Raw genomic sequence first — 24,311 nt, 5'->3', positions numbered from 1 at the left:
CTCTTTTTAATGCAGCTCTGAATAAATGTGTGAAACAAATTCTCCTCCTTAAGGGGGGAATTTACGCATTAATTTTCTTGCAAGTTAGCAGTTCAGGTAGATGGGAATCTAATAGGGATTAAAATGTGTTTGCATGAATGCTGAAGACTCATTTTCTGCTAATAATTTGCTTTTTCCTAAGAAGGCAGCAGGTCTCACAGGCTGATTCACAGGACTTTGGTTTATTACATATGAACAAATCTCTTAATAGAACAGGCAGGTAAACATGAACCACCCGAGTACTCGAATTACTCTCAGGAACAACAGCTTAGAATGTGGTAATTTTCCACTTAGGTTGTCCGGGTTAGGCAGAGGCTTAGTCCCGACCCGTGTCCATATCCTCCACGTGCTCGCTGGACCTCGGATGGATCTTGAAAATGAAATGAAAGAATGTTTTGACAAGTGAACAATGAAGCTGCACTGATGAATATTCCAATGGATTTAGCAAAGTTGTTCCAGGTGGATAAACTGAGTGTAAACAAATGCTTAAAATGTTTCTTACAAAAATGATTATTTTTATTTATGTATTGGAAGCTCTAACAGGCTTGCAGTATTTGCTGAGGTCATGCCAAGCACAGCTTTTTGGTAACACGTTCCTAAAAGCCACAGTAGACAAATCAAGGGAAACACATCAGGTTAGAGGAATGAAGCAACTCTCAGCCTATATGCAAGACTCCATTATATACTGGAATAACCAGGAGAACCCTGGCTGTGGGCTAGGCTGCATTTCACAATACAATACAACTTTATTTATATAGCACATTTAAAAACCAAAGGTACACCAAAGTGCTTCTCAATAATACAATAAATTAAAATTAAATTACATATAGGGGCAATAGCAAAGTACACTGACAGGTGGAAGGCACTAATTAACCAGGAATGCAAGTTAAATAAATAAGTATCAGAAGATAATTTAAGAATTAAATCAATTCATACACGTAAATATCAACTGGAAGGTTATTCCAGCGATACAATGATATAAATGATCAAATCAAATCAAATCACTTTTATTGTCACATCACATGTGCAGGTACACTGGTACAGTACATGCAAGTGAAATTCTTGTGTGCGATCTTCACAAGCAACAGAGGTGCAAAAATACAATAACACAAGAACAAGCAAAATATAAGAATGGCTAAATGTGAGAATTATATGAATAAATATATGTACAATATAAGAGTGTATGCGCATTACTGAATGTGTATACTAAATATGTATATCTACGTGTGTGTGTGTGTGTGTGTGTGTGTGTGTGTGTGTGTGTGTATACATATTTTAAAAATTAAATAGAATAAAAAATAAAATAAAATATACAGAGGTCAGCAGTTGGACATGTGCAAAACAAGTGTCATTTATATACAGTATGGAGTGCATAATGTTGAAGTTCCAGTAGTGAAGGTGAGGTGTCTATGAGGTGTTCAGCAGTCTGATGGCCTGATGGAAAAAGCTGTCTCTCAGTCTGCTGGTACGGGACCGGATACTGCAATTAAGTATCGAATTAAGATTACAAGCCAGAAATGTTAGGTTAAATAAATAAATTCAATCGTGATTTAAAAGATTGGATAGATCCAGACACACGAATAGCAGCTGGAAGATTGTTCCAGAGGTTGGGTGCAGGTAAAGCAAGGCCACGGTCACCTCTGGTCTTCAGGTTGCACCAAGAGCATTTGGCCCGATGGTCACATTCTAGGCAAGTCGAGTTTAAACAGCGTTGCCTTTCAGACGACCTCTCTTACATTCGTTTTATCATAAAAGTGAGAATTCCATTAAATGTTATAATTAGAGCCACGATTTTGAAGACTCTGTGCTATGAGCTAAGACACTCAGGAAATATGGAAGATGTTTGCTGATCCAGGTCAGGGGACGTCTGCCTGGCAGTCAGGGATCACGATAGTGTTTTTGCTCATGGCAAGGTTATGTACTCGTAGCTTCCTCTTCAATATGCATTCCCTTAGGCTGTTTAACTTGGTAGTGACCTTTTGGAGCATACTCGAGCGTCTTCAGCGCCAGCAGCAAGATTTTCCTCCAGTGAATTGATTAAAGCAATCGTATGTGCCGTTCTGTATGCAACAAAAAGGAAAACTGACACAGGGGAGCTCATCACCGGAGAGGAAGAGTAAAGAGTCTTAATTAATGGGGGGGAGACTGTTCCACAGTGACAGAAACATAAATAGAAATAATGAAGTCACTGTGGGGTTACGGCTGTTTTGTGAACCTTGATGCTTTGAGTCTATGGAAAATTTTGTGCACCCTCAGGCCTTTATTCAGAGACTTCATCTCCCAGCTGGAACACACAGGATGTGGACTTTTCTAAAGAGTGGAAAACCACAAACGTCATAGCTCAGGATGGTCTCAGAGGTGCTCTTACTGTGGTGTTTCTCCTGAATACTAATGAGACACGCTGACGTGCATCTGCGCCTTGTTGTCGAAGCTAATGAATGGTTCGAATGAGTAGGATGCAGTCTAAATCAGAGTGTATTGTCTTAATTATATTCTCCATATGGGAGTTTCACAGCTGCATTGCATCATGGAGTACAGAGACATTTGTTTAGGACAAATAAAGCTGTTTCTTCCAGTGTAAACGCCTGGTTTGTTCTCCGTGTGCTCGCTCTCAGGGAATCATGTTTTTCTGTAACACTGCAGGTCTTAGAACATATCTTAGGATAACTGTGAACTGGCACTAAATTATAAGAAAAGAAAAATGCATTAAGTGATGTGTGTTTCTAAAGTAGAGCTTAGGAACATTTCAACTGGATGACAGCTGATGGCTTATGTTGCTCTAAAGTCCGTAAGATCGAAAGAAACCAGGAAAATACAACAAATGAATTTAGAACAAAAATACAAAGAAACCCTTGCAAAGCTTGATTATGGAAGGCAGAAAGCAACGAGGCACCTGACAACAGGAAACGTTTTTACTGGGTGGAATAATTCTTTGACTGGATGTAAACCCCCCCGAGGACCTAAAGTAGTGATGGGACGGGACCCAGTGAGAGGACACCTGATGGCTGTAGTTGGGTTGGGTTAGTGACCTGCTGCCATGAAACCTCTGAGGCCCAAACTAACGGACTGATCCCAAACTCATAAGGAAAGTGTTTAAAGGTGCGTTTGCAGGTATTGCCCCACCTTTTAATAAACAAGGCGACGAGCATGCTAGCAGTGATGTACTGAGAAGAAGAGACGATGGGTCATTGTTTACCAGAGCAATTATTAGTAGTTATGAGCTCAGTGTGAAGACACCGCTGTGATTCCTTAGCACGTCTGTTCAGCTGTGATGCTACAAACGTGCTCTACGCAGCACTGAGAGTGTTTTCATGTGTAGGATATTACTGGCTAACTTCATCAAACTGGTATATCTGTGACAGGCTGCTATCTCTGTGGGCTCTAATGAATGAGAATCTTTCATGATGAATTGTTATGTAGGGAAAAATCACTGTAGTTGCAATACTGGCCCACGCAGAGCCAAACTATTCATACATAGGAACTTTCTCGTTTATCATTAATAAGCAGTAATTAGAAGTGATTAGAAGATACAGTACTATGTATTTTGCAGCAGATGGCTTCCCCTGCATGACCTGGTTCTGGTTTCTTCCTGTTAACAGGGAGTTTTTCCTTCCCACTGTTGCCAAGTGCAGGGGGATTGTCTGATTGTCGGCGGTTTAGGTCTTTACCTTATAATATGAGGCGACTGTTCATAAAATTTAATTTAATTTCTTACTTTGGTAATTCTGAAGAAGGCCTTATAACTATTAAATCTGTATGTGATACTTGTATGGCTGTAAGTGGGTAGTCAATAGTGAATTGAATACATTATTAAGTGATGCTAAATATTTGATATCCACATTCTTTTAGAAGCTGATGATGTTGAATGCAGTGTAACTGTTCTGCAGCACAGAGCCTCACATGGTGAAGGCTGTGTGTGAGGAACACACCTGACTCCAAGTAAAACAATAAAACAACCAACATCAGAGCACGGTTTCATGTTAGCAGCTGAAAACGTTTACAAAAGCAAAGTTGTGCGAGTGTGTGCATCTTACTGACACACATTCTTGTGGCTGTTCTGTTTCCTCCAGAAGCTTCCAGTGCCAAGCTGAGGTAACACATCTGCTTTTGCCAGATGTGTGAGCCCCAGTTCCATTTGTTAATCCCTCCTGTGCTGATGTGAGTTACAGCGCATGTGTAAATAAGCCAATCGCGTACCTGCTTTAACATTCAGCCACGAGGCCCCCCTCGGTGCACGACTCAAAATGAGAAAGCGGCTGCATAAATCGCAACAACAGCCTGAACCCTCTCACCGCTGTTTTGATTATCGACCGCGAAGCAGCATCGCGGCGTATTTAATGACGCCTCTGCTGTGTGGTGCGCCGTAAGTGTCGGACGGTCATTTGTACCGCAGGTCGTCTCTCTGTAGTCATGGAAAGCCGAATGATTGGCTCGTCTGATTGTGCACAACTATCCGCAGAAGCCCGGAGCTCCCCTGTCAATGATCTGTCTTTTTTGGTGCTTTGTTGTACTTATTGATCTGATATGTCACCTGTCTCGAATCGGTTATGACGAAGCTGACGATCAGTCATTTGAGAGGAGGAGTTGTTTGTCTCTGTTTCGATCTCCATATTTCACTCGCTCGGTTCTTGTTTGTGTCCCCTGGCGTTGTCTGGAGCAGGCTGAACGTGAGGGAGGAAAAGAAGGATGACATATCACATCGGCAGTGAGAGGATTTTGTTTTTAGCTCTGCAGGGGAAAACACAATATCAGAACCCTTATTTTGCCCCTGGCTGCCTCAGTGGTCATTTTATCTCAGTCTCACACAGAACACCAATGATTCTTATCACTTTACATCAAATAATATGTTGAAGGATAGGAAGAAGATATTGCCCTTGGTCTATCCTAGTCAGCACTTTGTTGCTGTCGGGGCTCCTCTGGGATTTAGATTTTTATTCTTTTTATTTTTGAAGTGTGCAGTAAAAGAAGAACTTTGCTATGTCCTGGTGAAAATCTGATTCCTCACAGTAGACATGAGGTCACGTGCTGTCTCTGTGATGTACATCAGAATTGTTTCACCCAGAGTCTGTCTTCTCTCACCTGCAGAGGTTTGTCGGGAACGGGAACTCGGAGAGCGTCGTCCAGAACAAGCTGTCCCACCCTGTGAGAACACGCTTCCTGCGATTCGTCCCTCTTGACTGGAACCCCAGTGGCTGGATGGGCCTCAGGGTGGAGGTGTACGGGTGCTCCTACAGTGAGTAACACTCAGCCTGCAGTTAATCCCATGGTATCAAAGTCTGCACATCGACCCTCTCTAGTCACACTGCGTGTATCGATTTATTTATTTATACACTTGGTTTTGTAGCGTAGGGTGACACTTCAGACAAATACTTCAAAATTTATGATGCTGGATTCTTGGAGTATTTACTAGCACAAGGAGCATTATTGTAATTATTTTCATTTTAAAACCATCAGTGTTTCAAAAAGGTGAAAACACTTTATGGAGCTTTGGGACCTGTGTACAAACCAGCTTTGGTCTGCTGCCACTGTTAGCTCTTCTGTTCACAAGTTTGACAGTTTAAATTTCTTTTTCCAAATTTGTCTTGCCTGTCACATTTTCATGAAATGAGGAGTGTCCCATGTTTTTGTAGCTTAAATTTACAGAAGTTTCCAAGGTTTAAATGCACCACATGAAGACAGCCTTGCTGTTTTTTAAACAGGACCACTATGTGGATATATTGACTGAGTGTGCATGTGTTTCGTGATAAGGTTTTGCCCTTTTGTTTAGGATTAAGAGGTTTTGGAATGCATGAATGTGAATAAATGTCATCACAAAGCCAGACAAACATACCTCGCCCTGCCAATGGGCGAGAGAAGGCAGCACTCAGAGATCTCCAGTGCAGTAGTAAATAGTAAATGGAATGGTTCTTATATAGCACTTTTCTGCTCTATCTGAGCTCTCAAATCACTTTACATCACACATTCATATTGTACAAGCACTTTTTTCTATGCTTTTTCTGTGTAAGTGCTTTCTATCTAACATTTGCACACACTCACTCCGATGGACGCAGCGCAGAGCAACTTGGTACTTAGTATTTTGCCCGAGGATATTTGGCGTGCAGACTGGAGCGGCCAATAATCGAACCACAAACCTTGGCATTAGTAGAGCATCTGATGACCTGTCGATGCACCATTCTGGACTGCTCCAACCCATAAGTGCTACAAATGTTGTATAAATGTTTGTTAGCCTTTTTAATCTCCTTGTGTGCAATAAGCAGCAGTAAGTGTGTTGCCTCCACTTCTGTGTAAATCATTGCAGTGATGTGAGATTACTCCCTGAAATGCTCTAAACCAAAAGTGCTCATTATAAAATAACTAAGAGGACGTAGAAATATTTGGTTTCAAATGGAGGGTATAAAAGTACAAAGTTTAAGCCAGTGTGATAGTACCTCAATCCTCTGTTCTGTCTGAGGCCAGATAGTGATAGCTTCCTCTGGAACAGAGAGACCATCTGGTTTATTGCAACCAACATGGCGATGGTGGATACAGTCACTGTGTGGCTTCAAAACAGGACCTCACAAACCAGTTGTGTCCATCAGTCATTCATTTTGTTACAGACAGTAACGCAATACTTGTACTTCATCGCTCCTCCACTATGAGATTAAGTATTTCTTTGAAAATAAGTGCTGTGGTATTGCATATAGAATAAAAATCAGTTCTAAAACGCTGGTAACAAAGAAGTACTTCAAAGTATCATCAAACCCAGTCCTGCACTTATACGGATCCACCGTAAACTCTCTGCATCGGCAACACTAAAGAATGGTCACGATAGGAAATAAAGCCGAACAAAACATCTGTAAGAGTTCAAATATCTTACAGTTTTCAGGTTGTTGTGTCTCTCTGTGTGGGCTTTATGGGACAAACGCTCTGTAACATTTAAACCTGTAACACACACTAAGTATGAAAGCAGGGCAGCACCACCCCTGGGAGAAGGTATGAAACTTGGTGCTTTTAGCTGCATCAGCTTATAATATCTCATACCAAGAAAACACTAATGAAAGCGTGTGGATAGAAAAGGCATCGTGTCCATTATTGGTGTTATTGATATATAATCATTGTGTTGAAGCAACAGTCTTTTAAAAGCAAAGCAAGCAATGACTTGTGATTATAATAGAAGCAAAAATGAACACAGTGCGTTTTATATATCTTGAGCAGTCACTCAATAAAAAGCATGTAATGGGGATTCACTGGTGCACCTCGCCCACACGTTGTGAAGCAGCACTAACTAGATGAGCCAGTGAATTACTGCACACTGGAACACCATCAGAACAGGTCATGGTGAACAGTTTTATGATACCCGACCACCTCAGTAATGTTGGAGAAGTGACTGCCTCATACAGCACAGTACAAATTAAAGTTGAAATCTGCAGGTAAGTGGTTCTGGTGGAGTGGCATGCCTTGGAAACTGAAAACATGCACTTTTGGATCCAAGCCACACATTTTGCTTGCATAATTTAGGTCTACTTTTTTTCCTTTTCACTGGATCTCAACCTCGTTGAAGACCAATGGAAGATTTTAGATGGATGTCTCAGACAACCGTAACTACCATCATCAGAACACCAAATAACAGTATGTCTTTGTAAAAATGTTCCTTTCCTCCTGCAGACCTTTGGAGAGTCATTGCACAGGAAGCTGTTCATGTGGGGCATGATGATCCAACGCCTTACCAGACATTTTGTATTTCCTGCAGTTTTTTGTACTGTAATACTCTGAGTCATTAAAATCGGATGAGTGTAGCAGTAAGGAATTACAGATTCCAAAAGCTACACAGGACAAGATCTCTGGAACGGGCTCACTTCAGTGGAATCACACAGCTATTATTAATATTATCATTTCCACCAGAGTTTTTTTTCTGTGAAATATGGTGTGAAACTTCACTGTGCGGTTTATATATTCATGGGTTATTCTAGTGTATTGTGGTGACATTAAATTATAATAAATTGTGCCAAATGGCACCGGTTGCTTTGTCGCATGCTTTATTATTGTCTGTTGTTCTTTATAGAAGTGCATTATTCTCCTGACACTGAGTCAGTGAGGTTTTATGTATCCAGACATAACAGAAACCATGTGCTGCTTGCCAGGTTCAGATGAACAAAACATGGCATTAGACCATATTATTTAGCTGCTGGACAGATGGCTTCACATCTAACACTAGAATACTTTAGTATAAAGAGGAGTTCATGTTCAACTCAATGAAAGTAAAAAGCCCAGGTCCTGTGGGTTCAACGCAATACCAGGTCCCACCACTCCTCCATAACTCCTCCATAAAATCTCCCTCCATGATCATGATCATGCCGGTGAGGTCTGGATGCTGGATGCTCTGATCCTACTTTAACGTATTTCTGCTTATTTTTACTATTTTCTGTTGTTATCTGCCTGATCTTGCATTATTGACATTATTGTAATTACACATTTACAATACAACAGAAATACTCTCATTTCTATTAGTCCATAATATACGTACATTACATCGTGTTTAACTCTGGTTAAATCTGGCCAAGGGAGTGCCGGCAGGAGGACAAAGGACGTGACCCAAAGCGAAGGCCATGACGGAAATGAGCCAGCATCAGGAACAGGCTATGGGTTCACACACACCCTTGCTAAGTATCCTACTAGCCAATGTTCAGTCCTTCGAGAACAAGCTTGACAACCTCAGGGCCAGTGTCAAGTTCCAGAGAGAGATTTGGGACTGCAGCCTCCTGATGGTGAATAAAAACTGGTGTGACAATCCTAGCATTTCTCCCTTTACGTGCTCTGGCTCACCCAACCTGGAACTTTTAATCATTAAATGTCGCCCCTTCTATCTGCCTCCGCAGACATAGCCTGCACAGTCTACATTTCGCCTCATGCGGACTCGGACACTGCCTTGTGCGAGCTACACAAGGCTCTCACACAGCATCGAACACTTCACCAGTCACGAGGGAGATCGGACGCTGGACGGACCAATCAGTGGCCGCACTGCAGGACGGGCTTAATGACGTAAGCTGGGAGATGTTCCGGCACAGCTCTGATGATATCGACATGTTTATGGAAGTGATTGTGGGATACACTGGAAAACTAATGGATGACACAGTGAAAAAAAACTATCATCTGTACATTTCTGAATCAGAAGGCATGATTGGACAAAAACATCCGCGAGACTGACGATGCCATATCACAGCTGCTATACACAACCCTGTGCCATTTGGACTCCGGCAGGGAAAACTATGTTAGGATGCTGTTCGTGGGCTACAGTTCTGCATTCAACACAATAATCCCCTCAAATCTTTTCACCAAGTTGAAGGATCTAGGTCCTCTACCAGAGGCCTGGGAGCTTGAGGGTCCTGCACAGTATCTTAGCTGTTCCTAGGACAGCGCTCTTCTGGACAGAGATCTCAGATGCTGTTCCTGGGGTCTGCTGGAGCCAGTCGTCTAGCTTGGGAGTCACTGCACTTGGTGCTCTGATTACCACTGGGACCACTGTTACCTTCACCCTCCACATCTTCTCGAGCTCTTCTCTGAGCCCTTGGTACTTTTCTAGCTCGTTTGGAATTTCTTAAATGATCCTGAGGGTTATGGAACAAAAAAGTCAAGTGAAAGACCCAACAAATATTTCACCAGCACTGAGCCGGAGGATCCAATCGGCTGTCTGTCGAGACACTGGAGAACCTCGACCCAAATTAAGGCCGTTACTGGTGCCAACTGCAGCCCCATAACCATCAGGAGGCATCTGAGACTGAAGGGCTTCAAAAACAAAAACCGTCTTCAAAGGCCTCGTCTTTGAAGATGCAACCACCAAGTACCTGCAGAGGGTCAGGCAAGTCCTGAGGAGTCAGCTGAACGGTAAGAACAAGATCCGGGCCATCAACACCTACGCCCTGCCTGTGATCAGGTACCCTGCTGGGATAATAAGCTGGCAAAAGGAGGAGATAGAAGCCACTGACATCAAGACAAGAAAGCTCCTGACCATGCATGGAGGGTTTCACCCCAAGTCCAGCACTCTGAGGCTGCACGCTAAGCGGAAGGAAGGAGGCCGGGGACTGGTGAGTGTCAGTACCACAGCCCAGGATGAGGCAACGACAATCCACGATGTTCGGGAGACGCTCACTAGGGTGGTGGCGAATGGCCGAGCTAAGATCCTGTGGGACTTCAACATACAGATGGACAAAATGGTGGTGCCTAACCAACCAGACATAGTAGTGGTGGACAAGCAGAGGAAGATGGCTGTAGTGATAGATGTAGCGATACCAAATGACAGCAACATCAGGAAGAAGGAACACGAGAAGCTGGAGAGGTACCAAGGCTTCAGAGAACAGCTCGAGAAGATGCAGAGGGTGAAGGTAACAGTGGTCCCAGTGGTAAAGGTTTGAATCATATCTATCTAATAGACTCCAGTTTACTCAAGTAAATGGGAAACCTTCACACACAAAGGTTAATTATGGAGTTCCACAGGATCCTACGTTGGGGCCAATTCTATTTACATTATATTATTCTTCCCTTAGGGAGTATTATCAGATATATCATACACTTCCATCACTATGCAAATAATACCCACATGATAGCCATGATGCACAGTTTTGTCTATCTATGAGTAGGGATGGGTATCGTTTAGGTTTTATCCGATACCAGTACCAAACCGGTACTTTTGAAACGGTGCCGGTGCTTAAACGGTGCTCGAACCGGTGCTTAAAGAATGGGGAACACAAACTTTGTCCAAAAACCTCACATGTTATGCTGTTATTTTGTAAAAAGATAATAATGTTAGCCTTCTGCAGCTATAGGGCATATATTGTATCACTCTTGGCTGGAAGCAGTGCTTAATCAATGGAAAAAAACACAAACTTTGTCCAAAAACCTCTCATGTTTAGCTGTTTTTTTGTAAAAAGATAACAATGTTAGCCTTTTCTGCAGCTATAGGGCATATATGGTATCACTCTTGGCTGGAAGCAGTGCTTAAACAATGGAAAAAAACACAAACTTTGTCCAAAAACCTCTCATGTTTAGCTGTTTCCCACTTTTTCTTTGGTCATTTTAGCCTTTTTGGCCAGGGTGACGGGAGTATCTGCCATCAAACAAGAAGACAGCTGCATGTAACTACGACGGTGTTTGCTAGTTCATCTTACATGCATTAATTTAATAACGTGGTTAGCCTACTCAGCGTAAATTACACACGAACAACAATAAGCTACTCACGCAGAGAAGAACGGCTGCTGCCGCCATCATCATCTGTCATCATTTCTGCTACACTGGCAGGGCTAGGGGCCAGGACTCTCCTCTTCGGGTTCTTGGGGGATGTTGCTAACTCCAGGTTCGATAACAGGCACCACACCCACAGTAGATGTGCCGGTTTGAGGTCTCGCAGCAAGCTATCGAATACGGTGCATTTCTCGGCTTTTAAAAAAACGCTATACGTCGCCAGGCGTTTCATCAGATTCGAGGTGTTACCTCCTTTGCACAGTATCACCTTAAAGCACTTGTTGCAGGTTGCTGAGTTTGCATCTTTTGCTGTGAAGTACAGCCAGACTTTTGACCGCTTCGCCTTGGGCATTTTTAATCTGTAGCTCTGCTCTAAAAGAACATACGTACCTGGGCCCGCCTACTACGCTTGCAAAGGTAAAATGATTGGCTAGAATCCAAAGTGTATGACATCTCAGGGAAAAAAAAGCACCGAAATAAAGCACCGAAATGTGCGCTGCGTTTCGGTCTGGTTACTACCGTTTATGTCAGAACATAAACGGTATCCGGTATCCGGTGCCATAATGGCACCGGATACCGGTACCCATCCCTATCTATGAGGACAAACACAAATTAGTTAAATTGCAGGAATAGCTAAAAGCAGGGGTGGGAGAACTCCAGGCATCAAGTGCCGGTGTCCTGAAAGTTTTAGATGTGTCCTTGATCAAACACAGCTGATTTAAATGGCTGAATGACCTCTTCAACATGTCTTAAGTTCTCCAGAGGCCTGGTCATGAACTTATCATTTGATTCAGGTGTGTTGACCCAGGGTGAGATCTAAAACCTGCAGGACACCGGCCCTTGAGGTCTGGAGTTCCCCACCCCCACATTAAAGTATGACCTGTATGATAGGGCTGGGCGATATGGCCTAAAATTCATATCCCGATATTCTTTGGATGTTGTGGCAAATAGTCTCAATGAATTCTTTGTAACTGCTGGACCAAATTTAGCAAGAACAATCACTGATCCTGGGAAAGCACAGGAAAAACCGGATACACTGATTGACAGAAATCCATATTCTATGTTTCTCACAGCCGTTGATGAAAATGAAGTTTTTGAAATTGTCAAAAAATGTAAAAATCAGAAATCTTTGGATTGTAATGATATTGATATGATAGTGGTTAAAAGAGTCATTGAGGCTATTATAAAACCGTTTACATACATCTGTAATTTATCACTTCAAACTGGTCGATTTCCAGACAGAATGAAAATAGCAAAAGTTATACCTCTATACAAATCTGGCAACAAACACCATTTCACAAACTACAGGCCTGTCTCTTTACTACCTCAATTCTCAAAAATTCTTGAAAAACTGTTTAAAAACCGACTGGAAAAATTTATAGATAAACATAAACTACTCACCGAGAGTCAGTACGGATTCAGATCAAGCAGATCAACATCATTGGCACTATTAGATTCAATAGAATACATCACAAATTCCATAGACAAAAAGCAATATGTGGCTGGGTTATTCATAGACTTGACAAAGGCATTTGACACTATAGATCATGATATATTAATAAGAAAACTGGAACGTTATGGTGTCAGAGGGGTAGCTTTAGATTGGGTCCGGAGTTATTTAGGTGACAGGAAGCAGTTTGTGAAATTAAATGGTGGTTGCTCCTTATGTATGGACATTGCTTGTGGTGTACCCCAAGGGTCAGTTTTGGGTCCAAAATTCTTCAACTTGTACATTAACGACATCTGTAAAGTGTCCAAAGTATTAAAAATGGTTCTCTTTGCTGACGATACAAACATTTTTTGCTCTGGTGATGATCTGCAGAATTTATTGGAGGATATGACTAATGAAATAAGTAAAGTGAAGTTCTGGCTTGATAAAAACAAATTATCATTAAATTTGAATAAATCTAAACTTATGTTATTTGGAAATAGTAGTTTAAATACAAATGCAAAGATTCAAATAAATGGTGTTGATATTGAAAGAGTCAGTGAAAATAAATTTCTGGGGGTAATAATAGATGAAAAACTTAACTGGAGAGCTCACGTAAGATATATTCATTCCAAAGTATCACGAAGCATTGCAGTACTAAACAAAGCAAAACAGGTATTCGACAGAACATCACTTCATATTCTATACTGTTCACTGGTTTCACCATACTTAAGCTATTGTGCAGAGGTCTGGGGCAATAACTATAAAACCACATTACATTCACTTTTTACTCTTCAAAAAAAAGCAATTCGAATCATCCACAATGCAGGTTATGGGGAAAATACAAACTCACTATTTTTGCAGTCTGAAATATTGAAAATGGATGATCTAGTGAAATTCCAAACAGCACAAATTCTATTCAAAGCAAAAAATAAAGAACTGCCAGGTAATATTCAGAGTATGTTTTTTTTGAAAGAAGGAAGTTATAATTTCAGGGGTTTTTGTAACTTCAAAACAGGGAAAGTACGAACTACAAGAAAAAGCTTTTGTGTTTCTGTTCATGGGGTGAAACTATGGAACAGTCTGAATATGGAATTAAAGCAATGTCCAAACATAAAACTGTTCAAAAAGAGTTACAAAAATATGATCTTCTCGAACTATAAAGAAAAGGAAAATATTGAAATTAAGTGAATGTCTCTATTTAAAAAAAATAAATAAATAAAAAATTCATGATGTGATATTGTAGTATAAAGTATATCAGAAATCTGTTCACTATTTCTATTACAAATTATATCAGTAAGGAAGCTGACTAAATATTAACTGATAATTTATGGCAACGGGGTGGGATTAAATAAGTGTTTACTTCTTCCCACTCCCTTTCAACATGTAAATTAATCAGAATGTTGGGGGTTTTTTGGGGTTTTTTTGTATGTATTTTGTATAGTATTTTTTTTCTCTCTCTTATTTTCTTTTCTAAATGTACCCCTATATTGTTCACATGTTGAAATAAATTACTAATCAATCAATCTTTAGCTGGATGGCGATATACGATATATATCTCGATATTTTTTAAAGCCATAAAGTAAGAACAAAAAGAGAGTTCTTAGTCAAAGCTGTGTCCCAGATCTCACACAGGCACTTTTATTAACATACAGCGCAGATGTACAAGAAGAAATTACTCACAAATAAATTATCAGCATTTATTAAATAATCTCCATAAATAAAAGAAAACAATGTTGTTTTTGTGCATAACAAAAAGCTCACAATTGTGCAGTCAAAATGTAAACTAAAAGACGCTGAGCATAATAACACAGACAGATTTCGCAGCTGCCCTGTTCCCAAGTTCTACTGTGTGACTGACAGCCTGGAGTTTGAAATCCGCTTCGTAACCGTGTCTCTTACAGGTGCCATTTGTGGCCCTTATACGCACACAATATGGTAATATTACGTTGAAGCACAGTACGTATCACTCCGTGAGGCTCCTGACTACGGTAGCTGTAATGCTCCAACAATCCATCAAGCGGTGCGGCTTCGTAGCTTACCAAAGTCGTACTAAAACATTTTTGACAGATTGCTGAGCGTCGTGTACCACATAAAATCGGTTCGCGGTCAGTAAGAACAACCAGAACTCATACATAAGGCGCACTGTTGATTTTTGAGAAAATGAAAGCATTTTAGTGTGAGGTTATAGTCCGAAAAATACGGTATACGAGTTTCGTAAGTAGTTTGTTTCAGGGCAGGAGGCTCGAGACTTCGCGGTCTGGTATACAGCACGCAGTTTCACACACTCTTCATTTGGCACTTTATGGCACTGTTGTAAATGGTGAAAATACTAGTAGTGCTAGCTGCACGGTGTCAACACGTTAAGGAGCTAACCGCTAACGCTAACCGCAACGCTAACGCGTTGACGCCGTGCAGCCCCACACACGGGGCGATCCGCGGTAACTCGTTAACGGAGATTTGCCGTGTTAATACAGTTATGCCGTTAACGTCATTTTAACGAGAGTAACGCTGCAGCACCAAAATAGTAATCTCCAAATGTTTTCTTTTTACCGACCAGCTCCTCTTTGATAGCTGCCGTGTCCATCTTGTCGTTGCCTGCAGGTGAAGCGATGGGGGAGGAGGAGTTATGTTCATTGAAGGAGAGAGGCAGAGTAACGCAGTGTAGAGACAAAAGTGGAGAAGAGAGGCAAACTTGCGGCTCCACAAGTATAATTATGACGTAGCATAGACTATTTCGATATAAACAATATTGTCACAGCTCTTATCTCATATAAAAATATATCGATATATTTAAAAAACTTGATATATCGCACAGCCCTACTGTATGCCCTCTCATTTCCAGCTTCTAAAATAAAACTAAGGTTACTGGAGTAATTTTTGACCACGCTATGTCCCTACATATCAAATATGCAGGGATGCTTTCTTGTATATTCACAATATCTCTAAAATTAGAAACATCCTGTCTTAGAGTGTTGCAAAAAACAGTTCATTAAAGTTCATTACTTCTAGATTTGGATAATTATTATCAGCTTGTTCTAACAGCTCCATGTAAAGCCTTCACAATACTGCAATAAAGGGACTGACAGGGACAGAGACAAATTATATTGCTCTCATATTAGTTTCTCTTTAGTGGTTCCCTGTTAAATCTACAATGAAATATAAAATCCTATATAAAGTACTCACATACAAGGTCTTGATTAATCAGGTCCTATCATATCTTAAAGACCTCATAGTACCGTATCACCCCCGATAGAGCAGTTTCCTTTCAGATGGCAGGCTTACTTGTAATATTTAGTATTAAGTAGAAAGGAAGGCAGAGACTTCAGCTTTCAAGCCCCTTTTTATGTAAAACCAGCTCCCAGTTTGGATTGGGGAGACAGACATCCTGTCAACTTTTAAAGTTAGGTTTAAATAGTTTCTTTTGGATAAAAGTTATAGTAATGGCTGGATCAAGTGACCCTGAACCTTTCCTTCGATGCACTCCAAAAAACATTTACCTCTTTTAACTTTTTATGTGTTTATTAAGCATTTTAATCATTAGTTATTATTATTCTCTGGCTCTTTTGCACAGTGTGTCTTTTGTCATTTCTCCCTCCTCTCAACCCCGACCGATCACAGGGAGTGTTTCGTTTCTGCTGATGCCAAATACTTGCTCATAGAGGGTCCTCTGATAATTGGGATTTTCTCTCTATTATTCGAGGTTTTTACCTTACTATTTTTGTTATCTGGTGGTGAATGAATTCAGTTGAACGAGCTGCCTTTTTATTGTGTGGACACATACTAAAAAACATGTTTTATTTGCAGAATGCCAAATGCCTGAACCCAAGAGAGCCTAGGTACCAGTTGCTTTTTAGTTGGTTTACCTTCATAATCACGTACTGTGCAGGTTTCCAAAATATTAACCTGAAGCTCTCGTCTGACAGTTCTCCACAGATTTCAGCTTTCCTGAACCAAAGTCCTTCCTCACTCTTTCAGTGCCATAGAATATATCTTGGCTTGCACAGTACTAAATGTGCCAGGAGTAAAACTGGAACTCAACGACTAGTTGGTCAGTTAGTAAGTAAGACTAAGTAAAATTTTATTTGTATAGCACCTTTGAAGATAACAATCACAAAGTGCTTCACAGAAAATAAAACTTTAAAAAAAAATTAACCAAAGGCAAGTTTAAAAAGATGAGTTTTTAGCTGTTTTTCAAAAGAGACCACTGAGTCCACAGATCTCAAGCTCAAAGGGAGAGAGCTCCAGAGTCTTGGAGCCACAGTTACAAAAGCTCTGCCACCTTTTGGTAGCAGCCTCGTATGATGGACAACCAGCAAGCCCTGATCACATGACCTCAGGGACCTGCTGGGAATGTATGGATGTAAAAGAGCTCTGAAAAGAACTCCAAGAATCCTAGTAGGAGCACAAAAAAGGACTTTGGTTTTCTCCTCATTATGTAGAAAAAAGTTATCAGTCATCCAGCCTCTAATGGAGTCTATGCACCTATGCAAAATCTGTAGTTTGGAAACATCTTGGGGCTCAAAGGAACCCACCCAGTGTCTCAGCCCATCTAGCAAAATGTGATGATCAACAGTATCAAAGGCAGAGGTCAGGTCCAACACCTGCAAAACGGAGCATTCTCCTGCATCACATCAAGACATCACTGGACACTCTAAGAAGTGCAGTTTCAGTAGAGTGAGCTCTACGGATGGAATTTCATCCAGAACAGTTATAAGCTGCGTAGCCACAACCTTTTCTAAAATCTTAGCAATGAATAGTAGTTTTGAAATTGGTCTATAACTGCTAAGCAGAGAAGCGTCAAACTTGGGTTTTTGTTGCAGTTGTTCCTCTTCCTGTTCCCCATTGCCGTACTGTCACTTACAGAACCTCAGATTTTTTTGTGGCCTGCCTCTATTGGAAGTAACAAAGTCATACTAGCCATCATATACAGATTTCTAAGAAACCTACTTTCATTGAAACAGCCATACTGGTTAATAATGTGTTCCAGCTTTATGGCATTCCTTGTGGCATTTAATGGAGGTCCCCTCTTTGCCTCTCAGGTCTCAAAAATCTTTGCAAGCTAAACTTAGTTTGATCCTTAATCTAATGGACAAATGGCGAACACAAACTAGAAACAGCATTATGGTGTATGATGTTATCAGATCCATGGTCCTGGAGCTCTCATTTGGCCTGGTTAGAATATCTGCATAATACATTTACCTCCTCTGCAACTGGTCACTGCTCTTCTAAAGCCTCTTAAGCCTCTTAAAGCTTCCATTGTTCCCCATTCGAAAAGGCAGTGACTGTGCCATCGGTTTAACACTGTCTTTGCCAACATATGCATGGAAGCAGGCTATGGCAGCTCTTCTTCGAACTGCTGAACAAAATTGCCACCCTGCAGACAGGAGGAGAATCCTGTCTGCCCAGTATGTTCCATACCAGAACGTTTGGCTTCCATCAATGGGACATTACTTTGATGCACCTTTTAAAATGGACAGAATAATAGATTACCTGCAACCATGATAATCACCCAAACTTGCACATTTCTCAAATAAAGCCAGTGTCTTCCAGTCTTCTGCCCACACTCCACTGAACCGCTCTCTCTTTTTCTGGATAGCTGCCTAACTGTCTGCTGCTCGTTCAAAGCCGCTGTTCTGGAAACTAACAAGCAAGATGTCAAAATTACATTAAAAATCTCTAATACCTCTTTTGCCATTGTTTACATCCTCCGATGACCTCCCTGCTCGGTACCAGTTGGAAAAATGTATTCCTGTCGTTTGATTATCTATTCCACACTTTACGTAAAACGTTTAAACCACCAAGTTGTCTGAGTCTGCTCTCAGGTCCAGTTCATGCTGAAAATATGACAGTATCTGCACTGTGATTTGTAACATGCACATGAGCTAAGACAACCAAATAGATATTAGACACACTTTAATTGTTCTTTACTTACAGTCACTGACGTAATACTGATTTTAGAGTTGATCCTTTTCTTGTAGAGTCATACGTGGCAGACTTTGATGGCAGGAGCTCATTGCTGTATCGGTTCAACCAGAAGTCCATGTCGACGGTCAAGGACGTGATCTCTCTGCGCTTCAAAAGCCATCAGGCCGAGGGCGTATTACTGCATGGAGAGGGGCAGAGAGGAGATTACGTCACCCTAGAACTTCACAGAGGAAGACTGGACCTCTACCTCAACTTAGGTGAGCTCTGTTTTTCCAGTGTTCCTGTGGTCATTGACGTGTCATTGCTAGAGATGAAGACAGAGAGTGAGTATGATTGAGGGGATATGGAGCTTTTAGAGGAGATATATTTTGGAGGATGTCTTTACTTTAAGTTATCATTTCCAGTTGTTTTTAGCAGTCTTTAAATGGCTAAACCTGAATGTACAATAAGCTCACTGAATGTGAAGAGTAGTGCTGTTCCAAACAAACAACTGAGCATACTGAAAGGTACAGACCAGCTTGGCTTTGTTGAGATAAGTTTGAAAAAAAAAAGCAGTGCCTACTTCCCCATGTACATACACAAATACAGCTTCATTACTGGAGATGTGTCTGCTCACTGTCTTCTTGTTGTGTTTGTAAAGATGATAGCAGAGCGAGGTTCAGCAGCCATCGTGTTCCTGTCACTGTGGGCAGTCTGCTGGATGACCAGCACTGGCACTCAGTTCATATAGAGCGCTTCAACAAGCAGGTTAACCTCACAGTGGACTCCTACACACAGCGCTTCCAAACCAAAGGGGAAGGACACTCACTGGAGGTGGACTACGAGGTGAGTCCATGTGCTGATTGAATTACAGACAGTGGAGGTTAGACAGCAGTTAATGAATTTAGCTGCTGAGGATGAGACAACCCCGTCATTATTAAAGCACTGATGAACTGTGTTAATGGTGCTAAACAGACTCTAGTCTGTGTATGTCCTGAAAAAGGCTTTATCTGAAATAATCATTTGAAAAACAGAGAGAAACAGACATAGCAGACGGGTCATTTTTGATTTCTCAAAAGAACAGCTGCCTGCCAAGAACGCTGGCAGCCTCTGAAGACCTTTACACAGCATTTAACATTGTGTGACACTGCATTGTATGCTGTGCAAACATGGACATTTTGCTTTAACCCCCAAAGACCTTGGATACATTTTAGCAAAAAAAAAACCCCATACCTAGATTCAGTCAGTCAAAGCTTCACAACTCTGCAGCCAAACTATACAACCTTGGCCTCTCTGGATACGAGACAAATGGCCCCAGAAACTGTACTTCAGTCTTATTAAGATTAAAGTGTGAACAACAGCCTTATGACAGTGACCGAGAAAATATCGATGCTATTAGTGTGTTAAAAAAAAAGTTTAGCTCTACCAGATTTGATGCTTCACAAATCACAATTTAATCACAGCAGTACTAGGGGGTCTTATTATTGTAGCACATGGAGAGCTGTGCAGACTCTGTTTGGTTTGTGTATTAATAAGAGATACATCCGTGTCCCAGTACTGGGACTGGCGGACTGGAGTTAAGTGATTTTAACTTTATTTATTGTAAACCCATTCAAGCCATTCATGAACAGAAATGATCTATCCTCAGTACATTTGGAACAAAACCAAAAACCATACATGCGGTGGAGTCTAAACAAAACAGAAAACAGTCCAGGGCGTTGGCCAGGAGGACAACGGCTGAGACAAAACTAATCAGGAGGCTGGAGACAGAGGAATTCTGGAGGATGACTGGGAGGCCAGCAGCAGAGATCAACTCTTGACGGAAAAGACGTGGCCTATCCGGAGACTTGGCCAGAGAGTACCGATGGCTGAAGAGATCGGACTCCTCTGGTGGCTTGGCCGGGAGCCGGAGGCAACATGGGAGGAGACGGGACTCTTCTGGAGACATGGACAGAGGCTGCCACTGCGACGGAGACCCTCTGCTGACAAGGGCGGAAGCTGGCTCTCAGGTGGCTTGGATGGAGTCTGGCATCCAAGTCCATGCCAGACTGATATGTCCAGGTGACTGGACAGGACAACAGCCACAGTGACGATAATGGAGCCACTTAGACAGGTTGATACAGTGTCTGAGGCAAGCAACCGAGCTGGAGCCCCACCTTTTGTCCACGGCAGAATGCCGGCAACGGCATGCATGGAGGAGACTCTCTGGAAGCCAGCGGTGACAGTGATGGGACACTGCGGCAGCTCCACAGGTGGCCGACCGCCACAGCGAGGAGTTACTGGCTCAGGCTTTGGCTCAGACAGAGCAGCACTGAACACAGCAGGCTGAGCGGAGCCCTGTGGCTCGGACAGTACTGGCTTGGGACGCTCAGGGTCAGACATAGACAGATCAGGGTTGGCATGAAGAGATAAATGCTATAGAGGAATATGCAGTGAGGCAAATTCCCACGAATCCAAACATGTTCATGTGCAACTCTGGGAAATATAGTTGATAGATTATAGGAGGCTAAAAGTTTAAACCAGCTGCTTTTGTCTGCTTCTGTTGCTTTGAGGAACAAAGTTCGTATATGGGCTACATTTGTTACTGTTATTATTAACTGTGTGAGTCAGTTAGTAATTAATATTGATATCAATATTAACACTGTAGCTGTCCTGTTTATAATTAAATTCAGTATTAAATTTAAAAAATGTTTGCAACCAACATATGGTTGATTAGCTAAGTCGTTAGCATTGATAAGAAGCTGTGAAAAAAAAATAGTTCTATCTAAAAATTATAACTGTTTTTCTTTTAAATGACGAAATTGTTGGATTAAAATACAGCATGCGTAATAACTGTATGGGGACATGAACATTATGCACACATGTTATTGATAAGAATGTCAGGCTAAAACAGGCATTCATCTGCTGCTGCTACTCTGTTAGAGAAAGCTTTTGTCCGGCTTCATTCACAAGAGTGAGGTCATTAGTGACATCATTAGTGAGGTCATTACTGAGGTCAGGCCCTGATGCCAGCTCATGGTGCTTGGATATGATGTTGGAGTTCCTCATTATTTCCAGGGGCATGGATTGGGACGTTCTTCCATTAAAAATAAATAAATGAAAAAATGTAACATGTGCTTTGTTCCTGTTACATTAACAAAGGAAATAGTCTTTCCTCAACTGCTGTGGCAATAAGACCACAAGGGAGTCATATACAGCATGTAATAGGTGTGATGTAGCTTTGGAGGCTGTGAGTGTTACTCTGTCAGCATCTGCCATAGATGGAAGAAATAAATGAACACTGATATCTCCTCTTTTCACAAACGCATTCATTATCCAACCTGTGCAAGCACACACACACACACACATACACATGCACACAGGCACACACACACACACAGACACGCACACACATACACATGCACACAGGCACACACACACACACACACACATACACACACACATATCTGTTTATGTTTTGTGTTTGGTATTTTGCATATACTTTGGTTGTTGTTGCGTTGGCACAATGACAATAAAAGATTCAGATTCTGAATTTAATTTCGCATCATTTTTGTTAAAAACATTAGTTGTTCTTCATCATGGTGGATCAGTTTCTGGTGATAAAGATTTTTCCACTTCTGCATTTTCTTCTTTAAAGCTGAGCTTTGGAGGGATCCCGTTGCCGGGTAAGCCCGGCACCTTTCTGAGGAAGAACTTCAATGGTTGCATGGAAAACCTCTACTACAACGGGATCAATGTCATAGATCTGGCAAAGAGACGCAAGCCGCAGATACACAGCGTGGTGAGTTGTGTAGTTTTCCACAGTTACCGTGCTGCATGTGTTCTTAGTGAGTCTGTTGTGTATTAAGCTGAACTCAGCTCATATATGTAAAAAATGATGTGTGAAGATGTGTCACACCCTGAAAAGCCTGGGTAACATGAAAAGACAGACAGTAATATTTGAGTTTTTCTGTCTTTTACAATCCAATACATCTGTGATAAACGAATATAATGACTGATTGTTTCTTTCTGGTGTTTATAAAGACAAACCTATGCAGCGATTGACTTGATGGATTCACTTTTAAAATCTTACAAAAGTGAAAAAGCCTCACAGCACAGATGATCTCTATTAGGGAGCGAAGCTGATGTAATGATATTTATAAAGGTAGGAAAAATGCAGGAAGAGTACATCTGTAGGCGGGCAAAAGAAAGTGGGCGAGTGGAGAGAGTGAAACTGTAAAGGTCTAATTTGGTAATCATATATTGCAGTACAGTAATTCTATAGTCAGGTTTAGCAGGAGTGTGAGGCAACAGCATGGAGCGGCATCTCCGTCAGCACGGACCGACAACTTTATGAAAACTATCGCATGTAAATAATCGTGGATTGATTGCACATTTCTGTATAAGCTGGATGAAGTTTAGAGCAAGTCCTCTGGAGGGACAGATTTCAGTGGATATGTAGGTGAAGGGAACAGAAGTGATTACAGTTTTTTCTGAATGCTTAAACCCTAACTGTGATTCTTATAGCACAATTTCTAAAACTATTAATACTTATAGCAAAACCAATCACTGAGTTTGCAAAACTAAAAGCACAAACACTGCTTTGCACTCAGTTTGCCATTTTGTGACACACACTTTGCAAAACTGTAGGCACAACTCACTGCTTACACTCAATTACCAAATTTCCAACACACTCCTAGCAAAACTATACACATTTATGGCCATTATTTATGCTATTTTGCCAACTGTCTGGCACACTTTCACATGTGAAAACATTTTTAGATAATTAGTTCACTTTGCAATCAGCCTAAGCACTATAATACAGGTAAGCTCTGTGTGTGGAGTACAGTGGAGGGAGCAGGAAGAGTGAGAAGTAGAGGAGGCCGAGGAACAGGACGTGGAGGTGAAGAAGTAGGACGAAGAGGACAACAAGGACAAGGAGGAGCAAGAGGAGGATGAGGAGGGGGGGGGAAGGAGGACGAGGAGGGGGAAGAGGAAGGGTAAGAAGAGTAAGAAATAGAATTGCTGATGACATCAGAGCTACAATAGTGGACCATGTAATCAACCATGGAGTGACCCTGAGGGAAGCTGGCCAACGGGTTCAGCCTAACTCGAGCTGCTACACTGTAGCAAGCATCATAAGGACACTTCGAAATCAGAATCGGTTAGTACAGTCACTTTGCACTAAGACTTGTAGCACTGCCACATGCTAATGAGAAACACAAAAATACCATAGATGTAAAAATACTGAAATTTTTACTTTACAGAATTGCTAGACGACCAGATGCTGGGGCAGAGGACGCATGTTCACTGCAGACCAAGAAACCCATACAGTCAATATGGCGATTGCAAATAATCCTATACTTGGAAATAAACACTTGTGTTTGTTTTGATGTGTGTGAATAAACACCAGTACCAGAAGTTTGGATCCCTCTATGCTTATGGATCTATGACAAAAGTATGAGCTCAAACTGACATGGCCTACCTTGTGCACAGAGAAAGCAAAAGTCAGATGTGTTTTGTATTCATACCATCAGTGTGTAGTTGGCGCATTGTGTGCTTAGTAGATGATGGCTTGTGTGTACTGTTTGATACGAAAACACCATTTTTACGAAGGTGTGAAGAGTTAATCTAGCTGTGTTCGCTTTTGCAAGAGAACTACAATGTTTTGATAATTGGGTGACAGGTTTTCTTATTTGTGTGTAGAGTTTTGCAAAAATAGCCAATAGTTACAAAAAATGTG

The 24,311-nt window shown here is 41.3% G+C and overlaps 1 protein-coding gene across 1 annotated transcript in view; it reads left to right on the top strand.

The window, feature by feature from the left end:
* cntnap5a (contactin associated protein family member 5a) overlaps nt 1–24,311 on the top strand; it is a 118,555-nt gene that overhangs the window by 38,170 nt on the left and 56,074 nt on the right. The window contains exons 4-7 of the mRNA XM_063497037.1: nt 5,125–5,272; nt 18,664–18,867; nt 19,251–19,435; nt 22,227–22,370. Coding sequence (XP_063353107.1) covers nt 5,125–5,272; nt 18,664–18,867; nt 19,251–19,435; nt 22,227–22,370 — 681 coding nt within the window. The remainder of the gene's footprint in view (nt 1–5,124; nt 5,273–18,663; nt 18,868–19,250; nt 19,436–22,226; nt 22,371–24,311) is intronic.

The sequence above is a fragment of the Pelmatolapia mariae genome, linkage group LG16_19 (genome assembly GCF_036321145.2).
Source record: "Pelmatolapia mariae isolate MD_Pm_ZW linkage group LG16_19, Pm_UMD_F_2, whole genome shotgun sequence".
In the NCBI taxonomy this organism is placed as follows: domain Eukaryota; kingdom Metazoa; phylum Chordata; class Actinopteri; order Cichliformes; family Cichlidae; genus Pelmatolapia; species Pelmatolapia mariae.
Note: the sequence above shows the minus strand (reverse complement) of the source record. Positions and strands in the feature narration are given on the sequence as shown.